Here is a 21,276-nt window from a genome sequence, read left to right on the forward strand (position 1 = left end):
CACTTCATACTGGCTCGCACCTGTATTAGTCCATTGAAAAAGCTCTCCAAAAGGTAACCAAAAATTTCTGCTAAATTGATTATTATAAAAATCCTTCTCTTGGCTTTCAGCAATGTCGACACTCCCATCTTCTTTAAACACTCCTCTCTTGGCTGTCCTGATACCACATTCTCCTGCCTATCCCTGGGCTCCAGCCCTCTTCTCAGTCACTAGAGCATACCAAGGTCCCTGCAAGCCAGTCTTTGCATACACAGTTCCCTCTGCCTAGAACACTCCACTACTCCTAATCTTCTCACATCCACTCTTACTGAAGCTTTAGATCAGCACTTCTCAAACTTTAATGAACACATAAATCACCTGGGGATCTTATTAAAATGCAGAGTCTGATGCAGTAGGTCTGGGGTGGGACCCAAGACTCTGCATTTCTAAGAAGCTCCCAGGTGATGCTCAAACAAACCATGGACCACATTTTGAATAGCATGGTTTTATATCTCAGCTTAAAACAACTTTTTCAGGGAAACTTTCTCTGATTTCGCCTCACCTATACTCCTGACTTAGTCAAATGCCCACAATTCATACTGTCACTGTACTATGTAACTTTCCATGATAGCTTTTGCTTATCATTATAACCCACATTCATCCTCCTCCCTCTCAACCCCCTACTCCTATCTAGTGCCTGGCATGTTCATTTTTGAGAAATGAATGAACAATGTCTATTGAGTCAGCCCCTAACTTAGGCTGAGTCACTTCCCTTCGTGATGCTGCACACCAAAGGTTCACTGCCCTGAGCTCAGCTCCTGCAGAAATACAGCTCATCTGTGGTTAGTACTCTGAAAGATTTTCTATTCCTGCCAAGATTTACTCATTTGGGGTCTGCAGAGCTATGGCAGGAGAGTAATTAATTCCATATGTACTCGTTTTGCTACTCTAACAAGCTGGTTGGCCACAGTCTCCACATACAGTCTACTAGTACTCCAGATTTTCTTGTGCCAGGTATATAAGCAGCAGAGGAAAAAAAGCAAATCCTAGTTAATGTGGTCAGATCCAAATCTCCCACCCTGGTGTGAGGACTGGCACCAGGAAGGGTAGAGGCAGGAGGAAAAGACAAAAACTTTCAGTACATTCTGATTTTTTTCCATTAAAATTTCATTGTTTAGCTTCTCATAAAATTCATTTTTCCTTTATATTTAGGAAAATAAGTTTGACTAAAAATACTGTAGGAAAAATTATATAAGTTAATGGCTGGATACAACAGCTAGAACATTTGCATGAAATAAGTTGTGATGGGGAATATACTGGAAGAGCTTAATTGCATAAAACATGACAAGTAGAAGCAATGCCACTGTTGCCAAGAGAACTGCCTGGAAAAAGTGCCAAAGTAAAACTAAAAATAAACAAATAAAACATAATTTGAGATAAACCCCAGGAATGTCATTTCGCTTGACTAATAAATACATAAAAATAATCATAGCACATAGTAAGAGAAATAACAAGATCCTAATGCTTGATTAAAATATTAATCATATAATACCTTAGGGAAAACTATTGCTCTCTAAATAGAAAGTTTCAAATACATTTCAGGGAAGAGATAATTTATTTTTAAATAGAATTTATTTTTTCTCAATTCTGTGTCATAAACGTATCAGTTTACTCAATTTAAAAAATGGTGATATTTTAAAAAACATATTATTTGTTTAAAATTTTTCATGTCATTTAATTGTATATCAGAAAGAGGTTGTTTTCCCTGAGTTGGGAGGAAGAGGGTGTGACTCTCTGATAGATTGGTGCCCGAAATGTAAAAAAGCCATAGTTTTATGGCATTTATAATTCACAGAACATATATAAACGATTTCTTGAAAAAGAACAAAGTTTTTAAATAGTGTTAACAGCTTGAATTTTTTTCAGTAATTTTACTGTGTACTGAATTTTACAGAAAGTACACAGAATTTTCTAAAAGTACAAATCTGGGAGAGTGCATTTCTTAGTCAAATTCTTCAAAATTTCAACTGATTTTCCAAAGCACACAACTGTCTTCACTTTATCTTAAAATAATGCATTTCCAGTTCTGTTTAAAACAAGTAATTATTTATCAACAAATAATTAAAATTTCATTAGATGATTAATTATTATCCCTAAAATGCATTGTTTCTGAATTTAGAATAACATTTACTCTGGTACTTTGCCTGATGCTAGATGTCATTTAAAATGAATTTAGTTTACACAATATCAAGCTTAGAGAATGGACAAAATGGGACACAGATTCTTTCTACTGAACCTGTAGCTTCAAACAGAAGAACTTTCCGAGTGAATTACAAAATGTCTTTTAAAGTTTCAGCTATGGGAACAAGGTGTACTATTACTGTAACACTGTAATTATGGATTTGGGCATGCTTTCAAGCGTAGCCCATAAGATTTCCAGCCCAATAAACAGAATATTTACCAAGAAAACATAGCTCTGCTTAAAAATAAAAGTCAATGGAAAATAGGATTCACTTCATAAAATTCACACTGTAGCCAAATCTGATGGAAACTGACTATCACCTATTCCACAAAGGAAGTAATATCTGCACACACCAGAATGAATAGCAGTAACACCACCAAAGAAAACTTAGGCACACACAATTCTTGCCACAAAGAATACTCTTTCTTAAAAAAAAAAAAAAAAAAAAAGAACAAACAAAAAAATGAAAATAATTGATTGGGTGAGGTTGAGGACCTGGGAAGAGCAGTAAAAGAAAAGTAACTACAAAGCCCTACCAAGGAGGTAAAGCCCATGCTCAATTCTTGTCAACTGGCATAGTGATGTGCTTTATAGCAATTCTTCTACTGACCCAGAATCAAATTCAGAATCATACACATGCATTTAGCTGTTGTTAAACATGGCATGGCTATATAATATTCCATCACTTGATGTACTATAGTTTTATTTAACTAATACTCTCTTAAAGGATATTTGACTTGTGTCCATTTGTTGTTATAAGTAATGCTGAAATAAACATCCTTGGATACAAGTCTTTTTCTGTACTTCTATTTCTCTAGGATGGTTTAGGATCTTTAGGATGATCATTCAGGATCCAGCAGGAAAACAGAAACCACAACAGTTATTTTAGCAGAGAGAATTTAATATAGGGAACTGGTTAAAAAGGTTTGGAAGTCTGCAAAGGCTAAAAGGGATCACAGAGGTGAGAAGAAATAGTAAATGCATGAAGCAACTAACTCTAGGGCTGAAGGAACAAAGGAAAGAAGTTGGTTTGTTAGAAACTTAGACACTTAGAGGCCCCTCACTGAGTTGAGATGGTTTGTTCATAGGAGGGAAGAGGAATGTTCATTAAAAAGACATTCTGAAAGGAAGAGGAAATGCCTGACATTCCTTTCCTCCATCTCCCCTTCAACTTAAAACAAACAACATGTAACTCTTATGTGCTTCAGTAAAATAATCCAAACAAATACATGAAAAGTAAAGGCATTTTGCCACCATAAATGCTGAAACCCACCAAAATTCTGTAGTGATCTGGAAAGCAGTTTAAAAAGAACATATGATATAAAAACTGGGCTTTACAGTGGCCATCATTATCTCAAGTAAAGGAAAAAGAAAATACGTAGGAATTAGGGGAAAAAAATTATACCAGAACATTCTTCAGTTGTAAAAGTCATTCCAAGTCAGTCTCAATGTTTAAATTATAGGGGTTGGTGGATCGGCTGGTTTGAAGCAGCAGAGTTTTCTGTGTGCTCAAGGATGTACGATTGTGCACACAGTATATCTTCTACTGACGCCTGACTGTTTCAGAAAGTAAAAGCAAGGAGACTGAAAGACATAGATGGAACTCGGCAAGAACCAGCACTGGGCATCAGCAGCCAGTTCACTCAGATTACGAGGGTTTTAATCCCTCTGAAGTCCTAATATAGTTTACATAACCTGACTTCATAAAGCACAAAGAACTGACTGAAAAATTCATTTCAGCAGACTTGCTGACTACTTCCACCGAACAATTAGCTGTCAGGTGGCTAAGTAAAGGAGCAAAGCCAACTAGCTTCACTGTATAAGCAGCACCAAATTACTCAAAACCAGATGGGTGTAATGTACAGAACAGCTGAAAGGGAAGCTCGCTATCTTCCAGGCAACTCTGACAGACCTGCCAACGGGCATTTAGCTCCATAGTAAACCATCCTCCAGGTCAGCAGGAAGCTCATTATGGGCTGACAGTCCAGGAGACAAGCACTTTGCAGAATGCTCCCCTAGTAATTTCCTGTGTGAAAAGCTCACTGCTGTTCCTGCATTCCTCAGGGTGCATTTCTTCTCATCTCCGAGGATGTTGCTCTTCCACAGGAAGAGGAAGGAACCAGTTGTTACTGGGTGTGTGGGCTGAGGCTGTCGGGCATTTTCTGCACGCCTCAGTTTCAACTGTGGGAACTGGGGATGTGGCTTAGATTCCCAGGCCTGTGACAGTCCAGATGACTGCAGCAGTTTAGAAATACAGTAGCTCAGGAAGTTGGAAGGCAGAAATAATACCTGGAACATCAAAACCTCCAGTTCCCAGAAATGTGCTAATTTTCTAAAGGAAATTAAAAAACGTATTTACTCTGTTGGGCTCCCAAATAGCATGTTTTATAAAATCCTTTTGTAGAGTTCTCTCTCTCTTTACATTTCATAAAGAAAAGTTTAAGTCCTAAATCACTTTTGTCAACAGGTTATAAAGACCAGTTTCACTGCATAAATTTTTAACTAGGACTATGCTTAAAAATTTACTTAGTATAAAATTTTTGGTAAAAGGAAACACTCATTAATGTAAGCTTTCTTTCTCGGTGACCTTGAAACTTAAAGGGAATGAGGCTCAAATTAGTTAAGTCGTTAAGGATAGTTAAATCAAACATTTGGGACTTATGATTATTATGATTTTTATCAAAAAGTATATTTTATTTGGAGGAAAAAAACCCTCTGACCCACACTATTACTTTCTTTTTACAATTGTACTATCTTAGTAAATCAGCTTTAAAAAAAAAGCCACATTCCTTTAACAGACTAAAAGTTTTAGTTGCTTGTTTTTTTTTCTATAATCCCCAAAACACATTTTTTTTTAAAGGTCAGCTATCACATTCACAACTGTTGGTAGTTCTTATAACATATAGGTCATGATGTACTTCTAAAGCAAGGATGCAACGAATTTGGAAATCGTCTCTTCCTCTCTAACGTTTTCTCTATCTCTAAAATAACTTGTATCTGAAAAAACCATAAATGTGTTTTCTATTCTAAAGAGTGAGAGATTTGTGGAAGTGTATTTCTTCTTATTTACTTGTTAGTTTTATCATGTATGTCTTATTTTTAAAATGCTTTGACAATTTAATTACTTTATCTCTTTCAATTTCAAAGGGTAATGTTTTAAAATTATTTCTCAGCCCTGATAAGAATTCATCTTTTACTCCTACTAAGCATCTTAACTTTTTGAGACACTGGATTAAAAAAAAAAAAAAAAAAGAATCACTGTATCTCACTTGACATATTCACTATCATTTGAAATTAAGACTAAATGAGGATAAAAAAATATGAGGATAAAAAATGAGGATAAACTGTGGAAAGCACCTCTGTGTACAGTACATAGGCGGATTTTACAAATGCCTGTGTTCATTTTCTTTCAAACACTTCGAGTGGGAGCAGGAGAAAAGTCCCGAGGGCCACTGAACTGATGTCTAAAGATACCATGAACACGTCTGTTTCCTAAAGCTTAGCAAGCAACAACGTTACAAACATATCTAGTTTCAGAAATCATATGCCCCGAATTTACAAATCAAATGCTACCTTATAAACTGTTGCAAAGTTCAAACACTTAAAAAAGAATTTCACCTACCTCCAAATTTAGAAGCTGTTTATAGGTAAATGCAGGAATGTTAGCATACAGAAAAGCAGTATAAGCAGGAGGTTTGCACAACATGATTTCTATTGATTTTCCTGGAAAGGTAAATGAGGTATCTGGGGACGATGCATCACATATTGCCATTTTACACTTTCAAGTTACAAATTTTAGTTTTGAACATTTAGGTTTCATACACTGTGTTCTTTCAAGTAAGTCTTTCCAAATCTTTGCTTACATAAGCAGTTAGGAACTGGAATAGCTCTGAACTGGTTATGCAATGTTGTCTAGTAACCAGGACGAACTGTTGCCACAACAACCATGGAGATATCCTCTCTGCAGCTGTAAGTTTACTCTTTGTATGTCCTTTTATTTTATCAATATATCAATATTTTTCAGAGAGCATATATCATATGACAATCTCCATGAAAGTGGATAACTTTTTTCTTTCTAAAAATAGGCTGATGCGACAGCCTTTCCAAAAGGGAAACCAATAAACATCGCTGAAAAATGCAAACCTAAAGGACACCTAGGAAGGAGGACTATGTTTTACCACTGTGGTTCTCAAAGTCACAGAAACAGCACAGCCTCTCTTGCTTTGATTCAGCTGATCACCTTCCTAATCCCAGAAAAGAAGATAGGAAAATCACAAATCTTTTTTTCTCTCAGCAACCCCTCTGGCCAAATGATGCTGAGCCAGGAGATAAGCTGGGCCACCCTGAGATTACTCAGGGCTGCGCCTTACTATCCCTGGGGAAAGGAGACGGAATCCCACAGCGGACATCCAGTCCATTGGCTCCACCTTCAAAATACATCCAGAATCAGATCGCTTAACACCACCTCCTCTGTTACGGCCCTGGATCAAGCCACTTCTGCCTTCTGTCTGATGATTTCATTAGCTTCCGAACTGGTCTCTTTGCTCCCCTCCACCATCACCCCCAGCTGATTCTCAACACAGTAGCCAGAGTGACCCTGTTAAAACACTCATGAGATTATGCCCCTTTCTCTGCAGGAAACCCTCCAGTGGCGGCTCCTCACTCCCAATCTGGCCTTCCAGCACTGCTCCCATGGCCTGGAGTACCTTCCCAGATAGTCATCTAACTTGTTCACGTCATTCCTTCAGTTCCTTCCACAAATGTCACCTTTCACATGACTCTTGTCCTGGCCGTACTATCTAAATGCACCCTTCTTCCTACCTAACTTCGGTGCTATTTACACCTTTGCATTGTTTCCGTCTACTATACTATATGGTCTACTTTTTTTAAATCTGTGAATTGCTTGTCTCCTCCTCTAGAATATACAATGTAGGCTTCTCTGGGGCAGGTATATTTTGTTACTCAAGAAGTACTGACTGAGAGCTAAAAATATGTGTGAGTAGGTATGCTCCCAGCATCCTACCACATCTGCTATCCACTGAGTTAGGCAACGCAGAGACTCCAGATTAGACGGCTGCACTTTTATTACCATGGTACGTATTGTATTTTCAATTACTTCTAAGGCATCTACTTATACCTTGCTTTCCCCACCTGGAATGTCTCTATCAAAATCCTACCCATCTTCGGTCAGGTCAAGAACTGGTCAAATGTTTTCTGCTAGAGAAGTCTTCTAGTTTCCTCTAGCCCATTCATGACCTTTTCTGAATCCTTCTGTTAACAACCTTTCCTTTGACAATCATATACCCTTAGCATCTAGTATCTTGAAACTGCCACTTACTTCTTACACTGTTATTTCTCTCTGGCTTGGCTGTAAGTTTCTTGAGGTGAGGCGGCCAGCTTGACATCCTGTCTTCAGTATATCATATGATGCCTCCATGCAGTGTGGCTTTAAATATTTGACTGATGGAGCAAGAAAAGACTGTAGACCTTGATTTTCTTCTATGATATAACTTCAGATTCTCAGTTTATTGTAAATAATTAATTTAACCTGAAAACTGTCCCTAAATTCTAAAGAAAGGCATAAATACTACATTCATACTCTACACAGTTGCCAGAGTAAAGACAAGGACACTCTGAGTTCTCTGAGTCCAGTGTTTTGAGTCAATCAGAGTAATACTAGCAAGATCATCAATTTCATTATGTTCATTTGTTGGACAAATAGTAATAAAATACATCAAAACCTAGGAATATAGTTTACCTAAAAATAACAATTTTAATAATCCTAGAGTATTTTAAATAAGCTCTGTTTAGTTAGTATTTAAAAAAACACCACTTTATATAAGGACACAGAAGAGAAATCACTGTCTTATTTGCCTTTGGGGAGAGAGGAGCTGAGGATATAGCCACACCACATGTGCTAATGCTAAATGCCTTGTACAATTTTGATGACAAAACCTTCATCTATTTCTAATAGAATAAATGAAAACATTAAAAGACTCAATGGGAATCTTGAACTAAATAATCTTTAGAAGATCAGCAAATAGCAAGAGACAACATAATTGGAATAAGATTCAGAAATTTGAGATCAACATTTTTAAACTATGTCTATGTGACAGCCAGTATATCCCTTTACGGAAACTTTTTTTTTTTTTTTTACAACAAAGCTTTAAAAATGCAGATTGGGAACAGCTTATTTTAATCCCGAAATATTGTATCAAATTTCCTGCCTGGCATTAGAGACACAAGTGCAAGCCACAAAGATACCAACTGTTACACTGTATGCCATAATTTCTTCTCTGTTGTAAGAAGGCATCAGAGCATAGATATCAGTACACTTAGATCTAGAAATCATCCTGAATGTAATATTAAATCAAGTCAAAACAGGAACAGAAGCCAACTATTTCTTACACCATAAAAAACCTGCTTTTATCCTAAGAAATTTCACAAACTAAGTTTTAAAGAGTAACCTTTTTACATCTCATCTTGATGAAAATGAATTTCTAAAGAAACTTTCTTCCAGTCTGCAAAAACCAAACAAACAAATCCCCAAAATAAACAGCAACCACAATAACAAAAACCAAAACCATCTGTAAATACTGCTTTTTTTCTTCCAATACTTCTCTGTGTCTTTTCATTATAATTACATGCAAAGTTCACACCACAATAGTGCTTCATGCCAGAATAGAAACAAATCTCCTTTACATTTATGTTTGATTTGTTGTGCAGAAGCAAAAGAAAAGCAGCCGATACAGAGGAGATGACAGATTAAGAATTACCACTAGATTAATGGAAAGGCAAACAATTACAGTGATTGCACTTTAGTTTTCTAACCACTTATCTATCAATGAGCTAAAAGAAAGACACATACATTGAAAATTTAAAGGAAAGCTCTTTAAAGATACTCTTTATAAAAATCTAAATGCTTCATGAATATCTGTCTTCAGAAAATGTGTCAGTAAAATAAATAAAATCAGGAGTCCTTATGTCTTGCCAGGAGGCAAGCAGCTATCTTCCAGATTGTAAAAAAATCTAAGGGGGACATCATTAGCCTAATTCGAAACCAACTTATAGCAAACAAGTTTTTGTTTTGTTTGTTTTATTTTTATGTAGCATCAAGCACACAACTCAAAGTAACAGTGGAGTCTTCCTTTTAATGCTTATGTGTGGGGCTGAACCATGGGAAATCACTGATATGTATTAGATCGTTTTTGCCTACAAAATGGCAATATCATATAATTCAGCCTAATAGTATCCCTTATGTGGGTAATAACTGTACTCTTCAGTCTTATTATTCTGCTTTGTAACACAACTGCAAACGTGTCACATGTTTATTATTAAAAATTGTCTTCCCTGTAGAGAACAGACTTGTGGTTGCCAAGGGGGAGGGGGGGAATGGACTGAGAGTTTGGGGTTAGCAGATGCAAACTATTACATATAGAATGGATACACAACAAGGTCCTACTATATAGCACAGGGAACTATATTCAATATCCTGAGATAAACCATAGTGGAAAAGAATATGAAAAAGAATTATATATATGTATAACTGAATTACTTTGCTGTACAGCAGACATTAACACAACATTGTAAATCAACTATACTTCAATTAAAAAAACAAAAAAAGAACTGTCTTTTTGAAATCCCGCGTACCCTGTATTCCCGAGTTAGGGTTCTATAACATGGACACTTGACTTTGGCACTTCTGCATTACCATCCAGGGACAGACACTCTGCTATCGCTTGCTAGGTGGCACTTATGCCCACCTCCATAGCACACTACTGAGAACACATGGATTCCTCAGGTCATGAGGTTTTGCAAATTTCAAAGGGTAATGGCAGGGAGAGTGAGTCTCAAAGCTCTGATCAAAGATTTTTGATGATCTCTGATATCTTCTAGGCCAGAAACACCCAATTTTAGTCTACCAACTACCTCACAAGAAGGCAGCACATCTCAAAAACCACCTACCTTTTGCTCCTCTCACCAGTGGGGCAAAAACCCAACTCACCAGAATTTGTAAATTTCAACAGTGAGACTTTTGAGTAATTCATTGAACATAAGTATTGAGCACCTACTATAAGCTAAGCACTGTGGCAAGAATTTGATGTCTAGTTAATTTTTTTTTTTTTTTTTTTTTTGCGGTACGCAGGCCTCTCACTGTTGTGGCCTCTCCCGTTGCGGAGCACTTGCTCCACGGCATGTGGGATCTTCCCGAACTAGGGCTCAAACCCGTGTCCCTTGCTTTGGCAGGCGAATTCTTAACCACTGCACCACCAGGGAAGTCCTCCCATTCGTTCTTATAGCTAGTTTTGCCCTGACTAGCAGAATTGATGGCAGAAATAATCTGCTTTGCAAAGATTAAGCAGACTCAAATTGAAATGCTAAAACTCTCAATTTTTGAAGTCTTTGGATACACTTAGTAAATAAATTATATGTATGAAATTTTTAAAAACAAAATTGCAAGTGTTAGAAATACTTCTTAATTTCTGGATTATCCTTCAAGAGAGACGAACAAAGGGAAATGATTGCTTTTCTTACACCTTCTAAGGAGACTAGACGTAAGTTTAGCACCTCTGAAAGGCAATTACCAAAGAAGGAAATCTGTTCTGTGACAGCAAGTGAAATGTCACATGGGTGGCACCTTAACGGGAGATGAGACGGTATGGCTTCTACTGAGCTCAAGGTCCTCAAATTGAAGCTTTTCTAGAAATTGGTACTGCTCCCCCTTGTGGTTATTTAGACACATTGTAAATATGACTTTTGTACAAGGTTTTTTCTATGCTAAGGTGTTAGGCTATTTAGCCCATTTTTTATGTTCTCTCCCACACACTTTTTTTTTTTTTTTTTTGTGGTACACGGGCGTCTCACTGTTGTGGCCTCTCCCGTTGCGGAGCAACAGGCTCTGGACGCACAGGCTCAGCGGCCATGGCTCACAGGCCCAGCCGCTCCGTGGCATGTGGGATCTTCCCGGACTGGGGCACGAACCCGTATCCCCTGCATCGGCAGGCAGACTCTCAACCACTGTGCCACCAGGGAAGCCCTCCCACACACTTTTTAAGGAAAATGGATTGTGCCAAACAATTAAATACCATTTAAATGCCAAAGAAAACTTACTGTGGTAGAATCAAAAGAAAGGACGTCCACAACAGGGGGAGTAGAGGTCTGCAAATCGACTACATCAAGCTTTGGATTAATCTGTATATATACATTAAAAAAAGCTAATATTAGATTTTTATACCATAGGAAAGTGGATGTCATTTCTAATAATCTAGAGGGTATTTCCTAATATATTCTAAAATGAAAATATCCATATATTAGCATGGATACAAAAATTTTAAATAAAATATTAGCCTATCAAATCTAACAATATATAAGAAAAGATCATTGTGAGCAAGTTGAATTTATCCCTGGAATAAAAAGTTGCTTTTACATTAGAAAATCAATGGGATTCACCTATTAAGGGATTTTAAAAATAAAATGAAATGACCCACCTCAAAAGATGCAGAAAAAAATCCTAGCCAGTTCAGTAAGACAAGAAAAGGAAATAAAAGCATTATGATGTAAGAATTAGAAGAGAAGAAATAAAAATTGTCATTCATATATAATTATCTATAAAGAAATCCCAAAAGAATCTACTGCTGAATCATTAAAACTGAGAGTTTACTAGATCCAAAATTGATATACAAAGTCAATTACCTGTCTGTACTTCAGCACACAGAAAATGTAATTTTTTGAAAATCATAATTTATAATGCCATAGAAATTTTTAAATACATCAGGAAAAAACCTCAAAAATGCATATGACCTTTAAAGAAAAAAAACTCATATAAAGACATTAAAGAAGTCTTTAAAAAACAGGAAGCAATCCGATAAAGAGTTCAGAAGCAAAGCCCTGTATATATGGAAAACAAATACAAAGGAAAAATGGTGCCACAAATCAGTAGAGGAAGGATGACTTGTACCTAAGAAAACGGGCTCACTAAATAGATCCCTGCCTAATACTACATACAAAGATGGACAGCAGATAAATTATAAACCGAAATGGTATGTTAAAACTACAAAGTTAGTAGAAGTAAATGTGAAAGAATATCTTTCTGACCCAGGGTAGAGAAGAATATCTTAAAAGCTGCAAAAGTAAAACCATAAGGCAAAAACTAAATAAATTAAAAAAAAATTGATCCATCTGTTTGCCCCAAAATTAAGGATTTCTGTTTAACAATGGTTACCACAAAGTTAACAATCAGATAATGGAATAGGAGGAGATATTATATCTGAAACTGAAAAAGGACAAATACCTAAAATATATAAGAAAAACCTACAAATCAATGTGAAAAGAAGAGCAATCCTAAGGAAAAAATTATAGAAAACCTAACAGTTATCTAGAATATGAAGAGATTTTCAGAAACATTAGTAGTAATTAGAAAAGGGACGATTAAAGCAAAATACTGCTTAACACCTACAAGACTGCAAAAGCTAGAAAGCTCAATGATGCTGACATTGTTTAGAGCAACACTGTAATGGCAAAAACAGAAACAAACCACAGTCTTGCAGAAACTAACACAACATTGTAAATCAACTATATGTCAATAAACAGTAAATTAATTAGAAAAACAAACCACAATCAGAAATCCCCACCTGTTTATCAACAGTAGAATAAATGTATAATCATGGGAATTACTACTGTAGTAAATTCACTGAAATCCTATACAGCTGTGAAAATGAATGAAATACAACTATGTGCAACAACATATGAATGTATGAATTCAGAATCCATGCACATGAATCTCAGGATTTTAATGCTAAATAAAGAAGGAGGCTATAGTAAAATATATGCAGTATGATTCCATTTATATAAAGTTTAAAACTATCCAAAATGAAAAAATATCTCATTACTGATTCAATCATAAATAGTAAAATTTGAAAGAAAAGCAAGGGAATAATTAGAGTGGTGACTACTTCTGAGGGAGATTATTTTAGAATTCAGAAAAACAAAAAGGGAAAGAAACCACATGATCACCATTTATTTACTAAACATTATGAATACAAAGAAGTAAACTAAGGGCAAGAGAGATAGCAGAACTTGGTATCAAATAAATGCTACCAGCAAAAAGCATACTGATGAACCTCAAAGGAGAAACTTGACTGAGCACTTAGTGAGAAAGGCTTCCCGTGGAGGAAACAGAGCTTGTGATGGCTCCTTTAGAAAAGGTTTATAAAACAAAAGCAAAAAGAGAGAGACAGAGATGAGGTTACAAGCCTCCCTGAGCATAGAGGCAGAATGCTGACACGATACTGCTGCACAGGGCAGCGACAAGAGAGGGTGGCAAGGGTCAAATTGTGAGGGGTGAAGGAATTTGGGAAGGCACAGAAAAACTGGAGGCTAAAATGTGCTTTAGAAAGATCAATCTGACAGGAACATGTAGAGTATCAAGAATAAAGTAGGGGTTAACAGTGAGGACAACACTGCAACAGTCAGGGACTGTGGTAAGAGGAGTGGAATTATTGTAACAGCACTTATCAAGTTTGATGGGTACAGCTGTAGTTTTGGAAATATTAATAAGCATTTACATCTATCCAGCCACTTGTGTCAGAAGTAGAGGTGTATACTCCCAATAATCCCCACACTGCAGTAAAGAAGGAATTAGAACCATGTAGGTCTATCTGCTTGGCCCACCAACACCTATGTTTCTTTCTGGCCATTCCACAGAACAGAACGCACAACCTTCTTCCTATCAGCTCCAGAGTCCAGAGTTGAGGCAAAGATAAGAAACTTGAGGCTGACTCGCTTTCCTTTTAATCTTGGGTGAGCTGTCCAGAAAGAGTGCTTGCAGACACATTATTCTCATTTATCTACTGCCACCTAGTGTAGATATGAAATTGTTTACCAATGAAAAATACAATCTGGTTTTGCCATCTGAAACTGGAATTGCTCAAAAAACCACTAAATCACATGGAAATGGTTAGCATTTCTCATAGAGAAATCCTTGAGCTTCTATGAGCTGGGAAACTTTTGATGTAACAATAGTTCACCGTATGTACCACAGTTGCTGCCATATACATTAAATGGAGCAGGAAATTCTTACTAAGTAAAAGTTTACAGTCTTCTCTGAAAAGAAAATATGCTGAGGCAGTGACACTTACAGTTGAGTTCTTTGCAAGCTAACCTCCATGAATATTAACAGTACTATCTCTCCATTTTTATTAAAGGAAAGAACGCTTCAATAACTACAGTTGCCTTGAAATGGGGTTGGCTGCCTTATGAAAGGCTGATTTCTCCATCACCAAACAAGGGATTCATGCATGAGGGAGGGTTAGTATACACGACCTCACCAATACCATCCCACTCTGAGGTTCTGGTGTATCCATCACACTGAGGAGTCCATGAGCACAAACCCTGCTCTGACAAATTCTGAAGGGCAAGAAATATGCCCATCTTGTTCACTGTTGCACACTCTAAAGCTAGTACGATGTCCAATATCTGTTAACAGGATGAGATTAACTTTTTATTCTACTGAAGCACTGCATCAAAATAGTTAAAGGTACAGAATGGAACCAGAGTGACTGGGTTGGAATTCTCATGTTGTTACTTACTAGCTTTAAGATTTAATTCACAGACTAGGAACCAAGATGGCAGAGTAGAAGGACGTGCTCTCACTCCCTCTTGTGAGAACACCAGAATCACAACTAGCTGCTGGACAATCATCAACAGAAAGATACTGGAACTCACCAAAAAAGATACCCCATATCCAAAGACAAAGGAGAAGCCACAATGAGACGGTAGGAGGGGTGCAATCACAGTAACATCAAATCCCATAACTGCTGGGTGGGTGACTCACAGATTGGCGAACACTTATACCACAGAAGTCCACCTGCTGGAGTGAAGGTTCTGGGCCCCATGTCAGGCTTCCCAACCTGGGGGTCCGGCAACGGGAGGAGGAATTCCTAGAGAATCAGACTTTGAAGGCTAGTGGGATTTGACTGCAAGACTTCAACAGGACTGCGGGAAACAGACTCCACTCTTGGGGGACACACACAAAGTAGTGTGCACATCAGGACCCAGGGGAAGGAGCAGTGACCCCAGGGGAGACTGAACCAGACCTACCTGCTAGTGTTGGAGGGTCTCCTGAAGAGATGGGGGGTGGCTGTGGCTCACCATGGGGACAAGGACACTGGCAACAGAAGTTCTGGGAAGTACTGCTTAGGGTGAGCCCTCCCAGAATCTGTCATTAGCACCACCAGAGAGCCCAGGTAGGCTCCAGTGTTGTGTTGCCTCAGGCCAAACAACCAACTGGGAGGGAACCCAGCCCCACCCATCAGCAGTCAAGCATATTAAAGTTTTACTGAGCTCTGCCCACCATAGCAACAGCCAGCTCTACCCACCACCACTCCCTCCCATCAGGAAACTTACACAAGCTTCTTAGATAGCCTCATCCACCAGAGGGCAGACAGCAGAAGCAAGAAGAACTACAATCCTGCAGCCTGGGGAAAAAAAACCACATACACAGAAAGACAAGGTGAAAAGGCAGAGGGCTATGTACCAGATGAAGGAACAAGATAAAACCCCAGAAAAACAACTAAATGAAGTGGAGATAGGCAACCTTCCAGAAAAAGAATTCAGAATAATGATAGTGAAGATGATCCAGGACCTCAGGAAAAGAATGGAGGCAAAGATCGAGAAGATGCAAGAAATGTTTAACAAAGACCTAGAAGAATTAAAGAACAAACAAAAAGAGATGAACAATACAATAACTGAAATGAAAATTACACTACAATGAATCAATAGCAGAATAACTGAGGCAGAAGAACAGATGAGTGACCTGGAAGACAGAATGGTGGAATTCACTGATGTGGAACAGAATAAAGAAAAAAGAATGAAAAGAAATGAAGACAGCCTAAGAGACCTCTGGGACAACATTAAACGCAACAACATCGCATTATAGGGGTCACAGAAGGAGAAGAGAGAGAGAAAGGACCTGAGAAAATATTTGAAGAGATTATAATTGAAAACTTCCTTAACATGGGAAAGGAAATAGCCACCCAAGTCCAGGAAGCGCAGAGAGTCCCATACAGGAGAAACACTCCGAGACACACAGTAATCAAACTGGCAAAAATTAAAGACAAAGAAAAATTATTGAAAGCAGTAAGGGAAAAATGACAAATACCATAGAAGGGAACTTCCATAAGGTTAACAGCTGATTTCTCAACAGAAACTACAAGCCACAGGGGAGTGCCATGATATACTTAAAGTGATGAAAGGGAAGAACCTACAACCAAGGTTACTCTACCCAACAAGGACCTCATTCATATTAGATGCAGAAATCAAAAGCTATACAGAGAAGCAAAAGCTAAGAGAATTCAACACCACCAAACCAGCTCCACAACAAATGCTAAAGGAACTTCTCTAACTGGGAAACACAAGAGAACAAAAGGACCTACAAAAGCAAACCAAAAACAATTAAGAAAATGGTCATAGGAACATACATATCGATAATTACCTTAAACGTGAATGGATTAAATACCCCAACCAAAAGACACAGGCTTGCCGAATGGATAGAAAAACAAGACCCATCTATGCGCTGTCTACAAGAGACCCACATAAGACCTAGGGACATATACAGACTGAAAGTGAGGGGATGGAAAAAGATATTCCATGCAAATGGAAGTCAAAAGAAAGCTGGAGTAGCAATACTCATATCAGATAAAATAGACTTTAAAATAAAGAATGTTATAAGAGACAAGGAAGGACACTACATAATGATCAAGGGATCAATCCAAGAAGAAGATATAACAATTATAAATATATATGCACTCAACATAGGAGCACCTCAATACATAAGGCAACTGCTAACAGCTATAAAAGAGGAAATCAACAGTAACACAATAATTGTGGGGGACTTTAACACCTCACTTACACCAATGGACAGATCATCCAAAATGAAAATAAATAAGGAAACAGAAGCTTTAAATGACACAATAGACCAGATAGATTTAATTGATATTTATAGGACATTCCATCCAAAAACAGCAGATTACACTTTCTTCTCAAGTGCGCACAGAACATTCGCCAGGATAGATCACATCTTGGGTCACAAATCAAGCCTCAGTAGATTTAAGAAAACTGAAATCATATCAAGCATCTCTTCTGACCACAACGCTATGAGATTAGAAATCAATTATAGGGAAAAAAACGTAAAACACACACACACGGAGGCTAAACAATACATTACTAAATAACCAAGAGATCACCAAAGAAATCAAAGAGAAAATCAAAAAATACCTAGAGACAAATGACAATGAAAACACGATGATCCAAAACCTATGGGATGCAGCAAAGCAGTTCTAAGAGGGAAGTAGCTTTATAGCTATACAAGCCTACCTGAAGAAACAAGAAAAATCTCAAATAAACAATCTAACGTTACACCTAAAGGAACTAGAGAAAGAACAAACAAAACCCAAAGTTAGCAGAAGGAAAGAAATCATAAAGATCAGAGCAGAAATAAATGAAATAGAAACAAAGAAAACAATAGCAAAGATCAATAAAACTAAAAGCTGGTTCTTTGAGAAGATAAACAAAATTGATAAACCATTAGCCAGACTCATCAAGAAAAAGAGGGAGAGGACTCACATCAATAAAATTAGAAATGAAAAAGAAGAAGTTACAACAGACACCACAGAAATACAAAGCATCCTAAGAGACTAAGAGACTACTACAAGCAACTCTATGCCAATAAAAGGGACAACCTGGAAGAAATGGACAAATTCCTAGAAAGGTATAACTTTCCAAGACTGAACCAGGAAGAAATAGAAAATATGAACAGACCAATCACAAGTAATGAAATTCAAACTGTGATGAAAAATCTTCAAAGAAACAAAAGTCCAGGACCAGATGGCTTCACAGGTGAATTCTATCAAACATTTAGAGAAGAGCTAGCACCTATCCTTCTCAAACTCTTCCAACAAATTGCAGAGGAAGGAGCATTCCCTAATTCATTCTATGAGGCCACCATCACCCTGATACCAAAACCAGACAAAGATACTACAAAAAAAGAAAATTATAGACCAATATCACTGATGAATATAGATGCAAAAATCCTCAACAAAATACTAGCAAACAGAATCCAACAACACATTAAAAGGATCATACACCATGATCAAGTGGGATTTATCCCAGGGATGCAAGGATTCTTCAATATATGCAAATCAATCAACGTGATACACCATATTAACAAATTGAAGAATAAAAAGCATATGATCATCTCAATAGATGCAGAAAAAGCTTTTGACAAAATTCAACATCCATTTATGATAAAAAGTCCTCAAAAAGTGGGCATAGAGGGAACCTACCTCAACACAGTAAAGGCCATGTACGACAAACCCACAGCAAACATCATTCTCAATGGTGAAAAACTGAAAGCATTTCCTCTAAGATCAGGAACATGACAAGGATGTCCACTCTCACCACTATTATTCAACATAGTTTTGGAAGTTCTAGACATGGCAATCAGAGGAGAAAAAGAAATAAAAGGAATACAAATTGGAAAAGAAGAAGTCAAACTGTCACTGTTTGCAGATGACATGATACTATACATAGAGAATCCTAAAGATCCCACCAGAAAACTACTAGAGCTAATCAATGGCTTTGGTAAAGTTGCAGGATACAAAATTAATGCACAGAAATCTCTTGCATTCCTATACACTAATGATGAAAAATCTGAAAGAGAAATTAAGGAAACACTCCCATTTACCACTGCAACAAAAAGAATAAAATACCTAGGAATAAACCTACCTAGGGAGACAAAAGACCTGTATGCAGAAAACTATAAGACACTGATGAAAGAAATTAAAGATGATACCAACAGATGGAGAGATATACCATGTTCTTGGATTGAAAGGATCAATATTGTGAAAATGATTCTACTACCCAAAGCAATCTACAGATTCAATGCAATCCCTATCAAATTACCAATGGCATGTTTTAGGGAACTAGAACAAAAAATCTTAAAATTTGTATGGAGACACAAAAGACCCTGAAAAGCGAAAGCAGTCTTGAGGGAAAAAAAAAGGAGCTGCAGGAATCAGACTCCCTGACTTCAGACTATGCTACAAAGCTACAGTAATCAAGACAATATGGTACTGGCACAAAAACAGAAACATAGATCAATGGAACAAGATAGAAAGCTCAGAGATAAACCCACGTACCTATGGTCAATGAATCTACGACAAAGGAGGCAAGGATATACAATGGAGAAAAGACAGTCTCTTCAATAAATGGTGCTGGGAAAACTGGACAGCTACATGTAAAAGAATGAAATTGGAACACTCCCTAACACCATACACAAAAATAAACTCAAAATGGATTAGAGACCTAAATGTAAGACCGGACACTATAAAACTCTTAGAGGAAAATATAGGAAGAACACTCTTTAACATAAATCACAGCAAGATCTTTTGTGATCCACCTCCTAGAGTAATGAAATAAAAACAAAAATAAACAAATGGGACCCAATGAAACTTCAAAGTTTTTGCACAGCAAAGGAAACCACAAACAAGACGAAAAGACAACCCTCAGAATGGGAGAAAATATTTGCAAACGAAGCAACAAAGGATTAATCTCCAAAATATACAAACAGCTCATGCAGCTCAATATTAAAACAACAAACAACCCAATCCAAAAATGGGCAGAAGACCTAAGTAGTCATTTCTCCAAAGACATACAGATGGCCAAGAAACACATGAAAAGCTGCTCAACATCACTACTTATTAGAGAAACACAAATCAAGACTACAATGAGGTATCTATCACCTCATACCAGTTAGAATGGGCATCATCAGAAAATCTACAAACAACAAATGCTGGAGAGGGTGTGGAGAAAATGGAACCCTCTTGCACTGTTGGTGGCAATGTAAATTGATACAGCCACTATGGAGAACAGTATGGAGGTTCCTTAAAAAACTAAAAATAGAATTACCATATGATCCAGCAATCCCACTACTGGGCATATACCCAGAGAAAACCATCATTCAAAAAGACATATGCACCCCAATGTTCATTGCAGCACTATTTACAGTAGCCAGGTCATGGAAGCAACCTAAATGCCCATCGACAGACGAATGGATAAAGAAGATGTGGCACATATATACAATGGAATATTACTCAGCCATAAAAAGGAATGAAATTGGGTCATTTGTTGAGACATAGATGTATCTAGAGACTGTCATACAGAGTGAAGTAAGTCAGAAAGAGAAAAACAAATATCGTATATTAACGCATGTAATGTGGAACCTAGAAAAATGGTACAGATGAACTGGTTTGCAGGGCAGAAGTTGAGACACAGATGTAGAGAACAAACATGGAAACCAAGGAGCAAAATGCAGGTGGTGGTGGTGGTGTGATGAATTGGGAGATTGGGATTGACATGTATACACTGATGTGTATAAAACTGATGACTAATAAGAACCTGCTGGGCTTCACTGGTGGCGCAGTGGTTGAGAGTCCGCCTGCCGATGCAGGGTACACGGGTTCGTGCCCTGGTCCGGGAAGATTCCACATGCCGCGGAGCGGCTGGGCCCGTGAGCCATGGCCGCTGAGCCTGCGCGTCTGGAGCCTGTGCTCCACAACGGGAGAGGCCGCAACAGTGAGAGGCCCGTGTACCACAAAAAAAAAAAGAAGAAAAAAAAGAAAAAGAACCTGCTGTATTAAAAAAATAATTAATTAAATAAAATTTAAAAATTAAAAAAAGATTTAATTCACATGTGCCTCAATTTCTCATGGGATAAAAATGGTGCTTGCTTTATAGAGTTTTAAGGAAGATTTAATGACAATTTGTGTAAGGCTATTAGAAAAATGTTGCATGTGTTAGATATTAGTATTATTACTGCTATTATTATTATGTAATCTCTGAAGAACAGTTTTTGAGGTCCAAAACAGTGTAGACATATAGCACAGCTAGAACTAAATTACAAAACTGATAGAGGAGTGGTCTTTTTTTTAATCATAAATCATAATGTTTCAACCTTAATAGAAGGTTGAGATAAAACCCAATCTCAGACTCCAAGACTT

The 21,276-nt window shown here is 37.3% G+C and overlaps 1 protein-coding gene across 4 annotated transcripts in view; it reads right to left on the bottom strand.

Annotated features, from left to right (window-relative positions):
* The window catches only part of POC1B (POC1 centriolar protein B), a 207,354-nt gene that overhangs the window by 128,569 nt on the left and 57,509 nt on the right, over positions 1-21,276 (bottom strand). For 3 of the 4 annotated variants that reach the window (XM_082665740.1, XM_082665742.1, XM_082665741.1), the window contains one exon: positions 11,333-11,413. The exons of the other annotated variant lie outside the window; for it this stretch is intronic. In XM_082665740.1, coding sequence (XP_082521866.1) covers positions 11,333-11,413 — 81 coding nt within the window. The remainder of the gene's footprint in view (positions 1-11,332; positions 11,414-21,276) is intronic. 4 annotated transcript variants of the gene reach the window in all.

The sequence above is a fragment of the Grampus griseus genome, assembly GCF_964374135.1.
Source record: "Grampus griseus genome assembly, chromosome: 11".
NCBI lineage: Eukaryota > Metazoa > Chordata > Mammalia > Artiodactyla > Delphinidae > Grampus > Grampus griseus.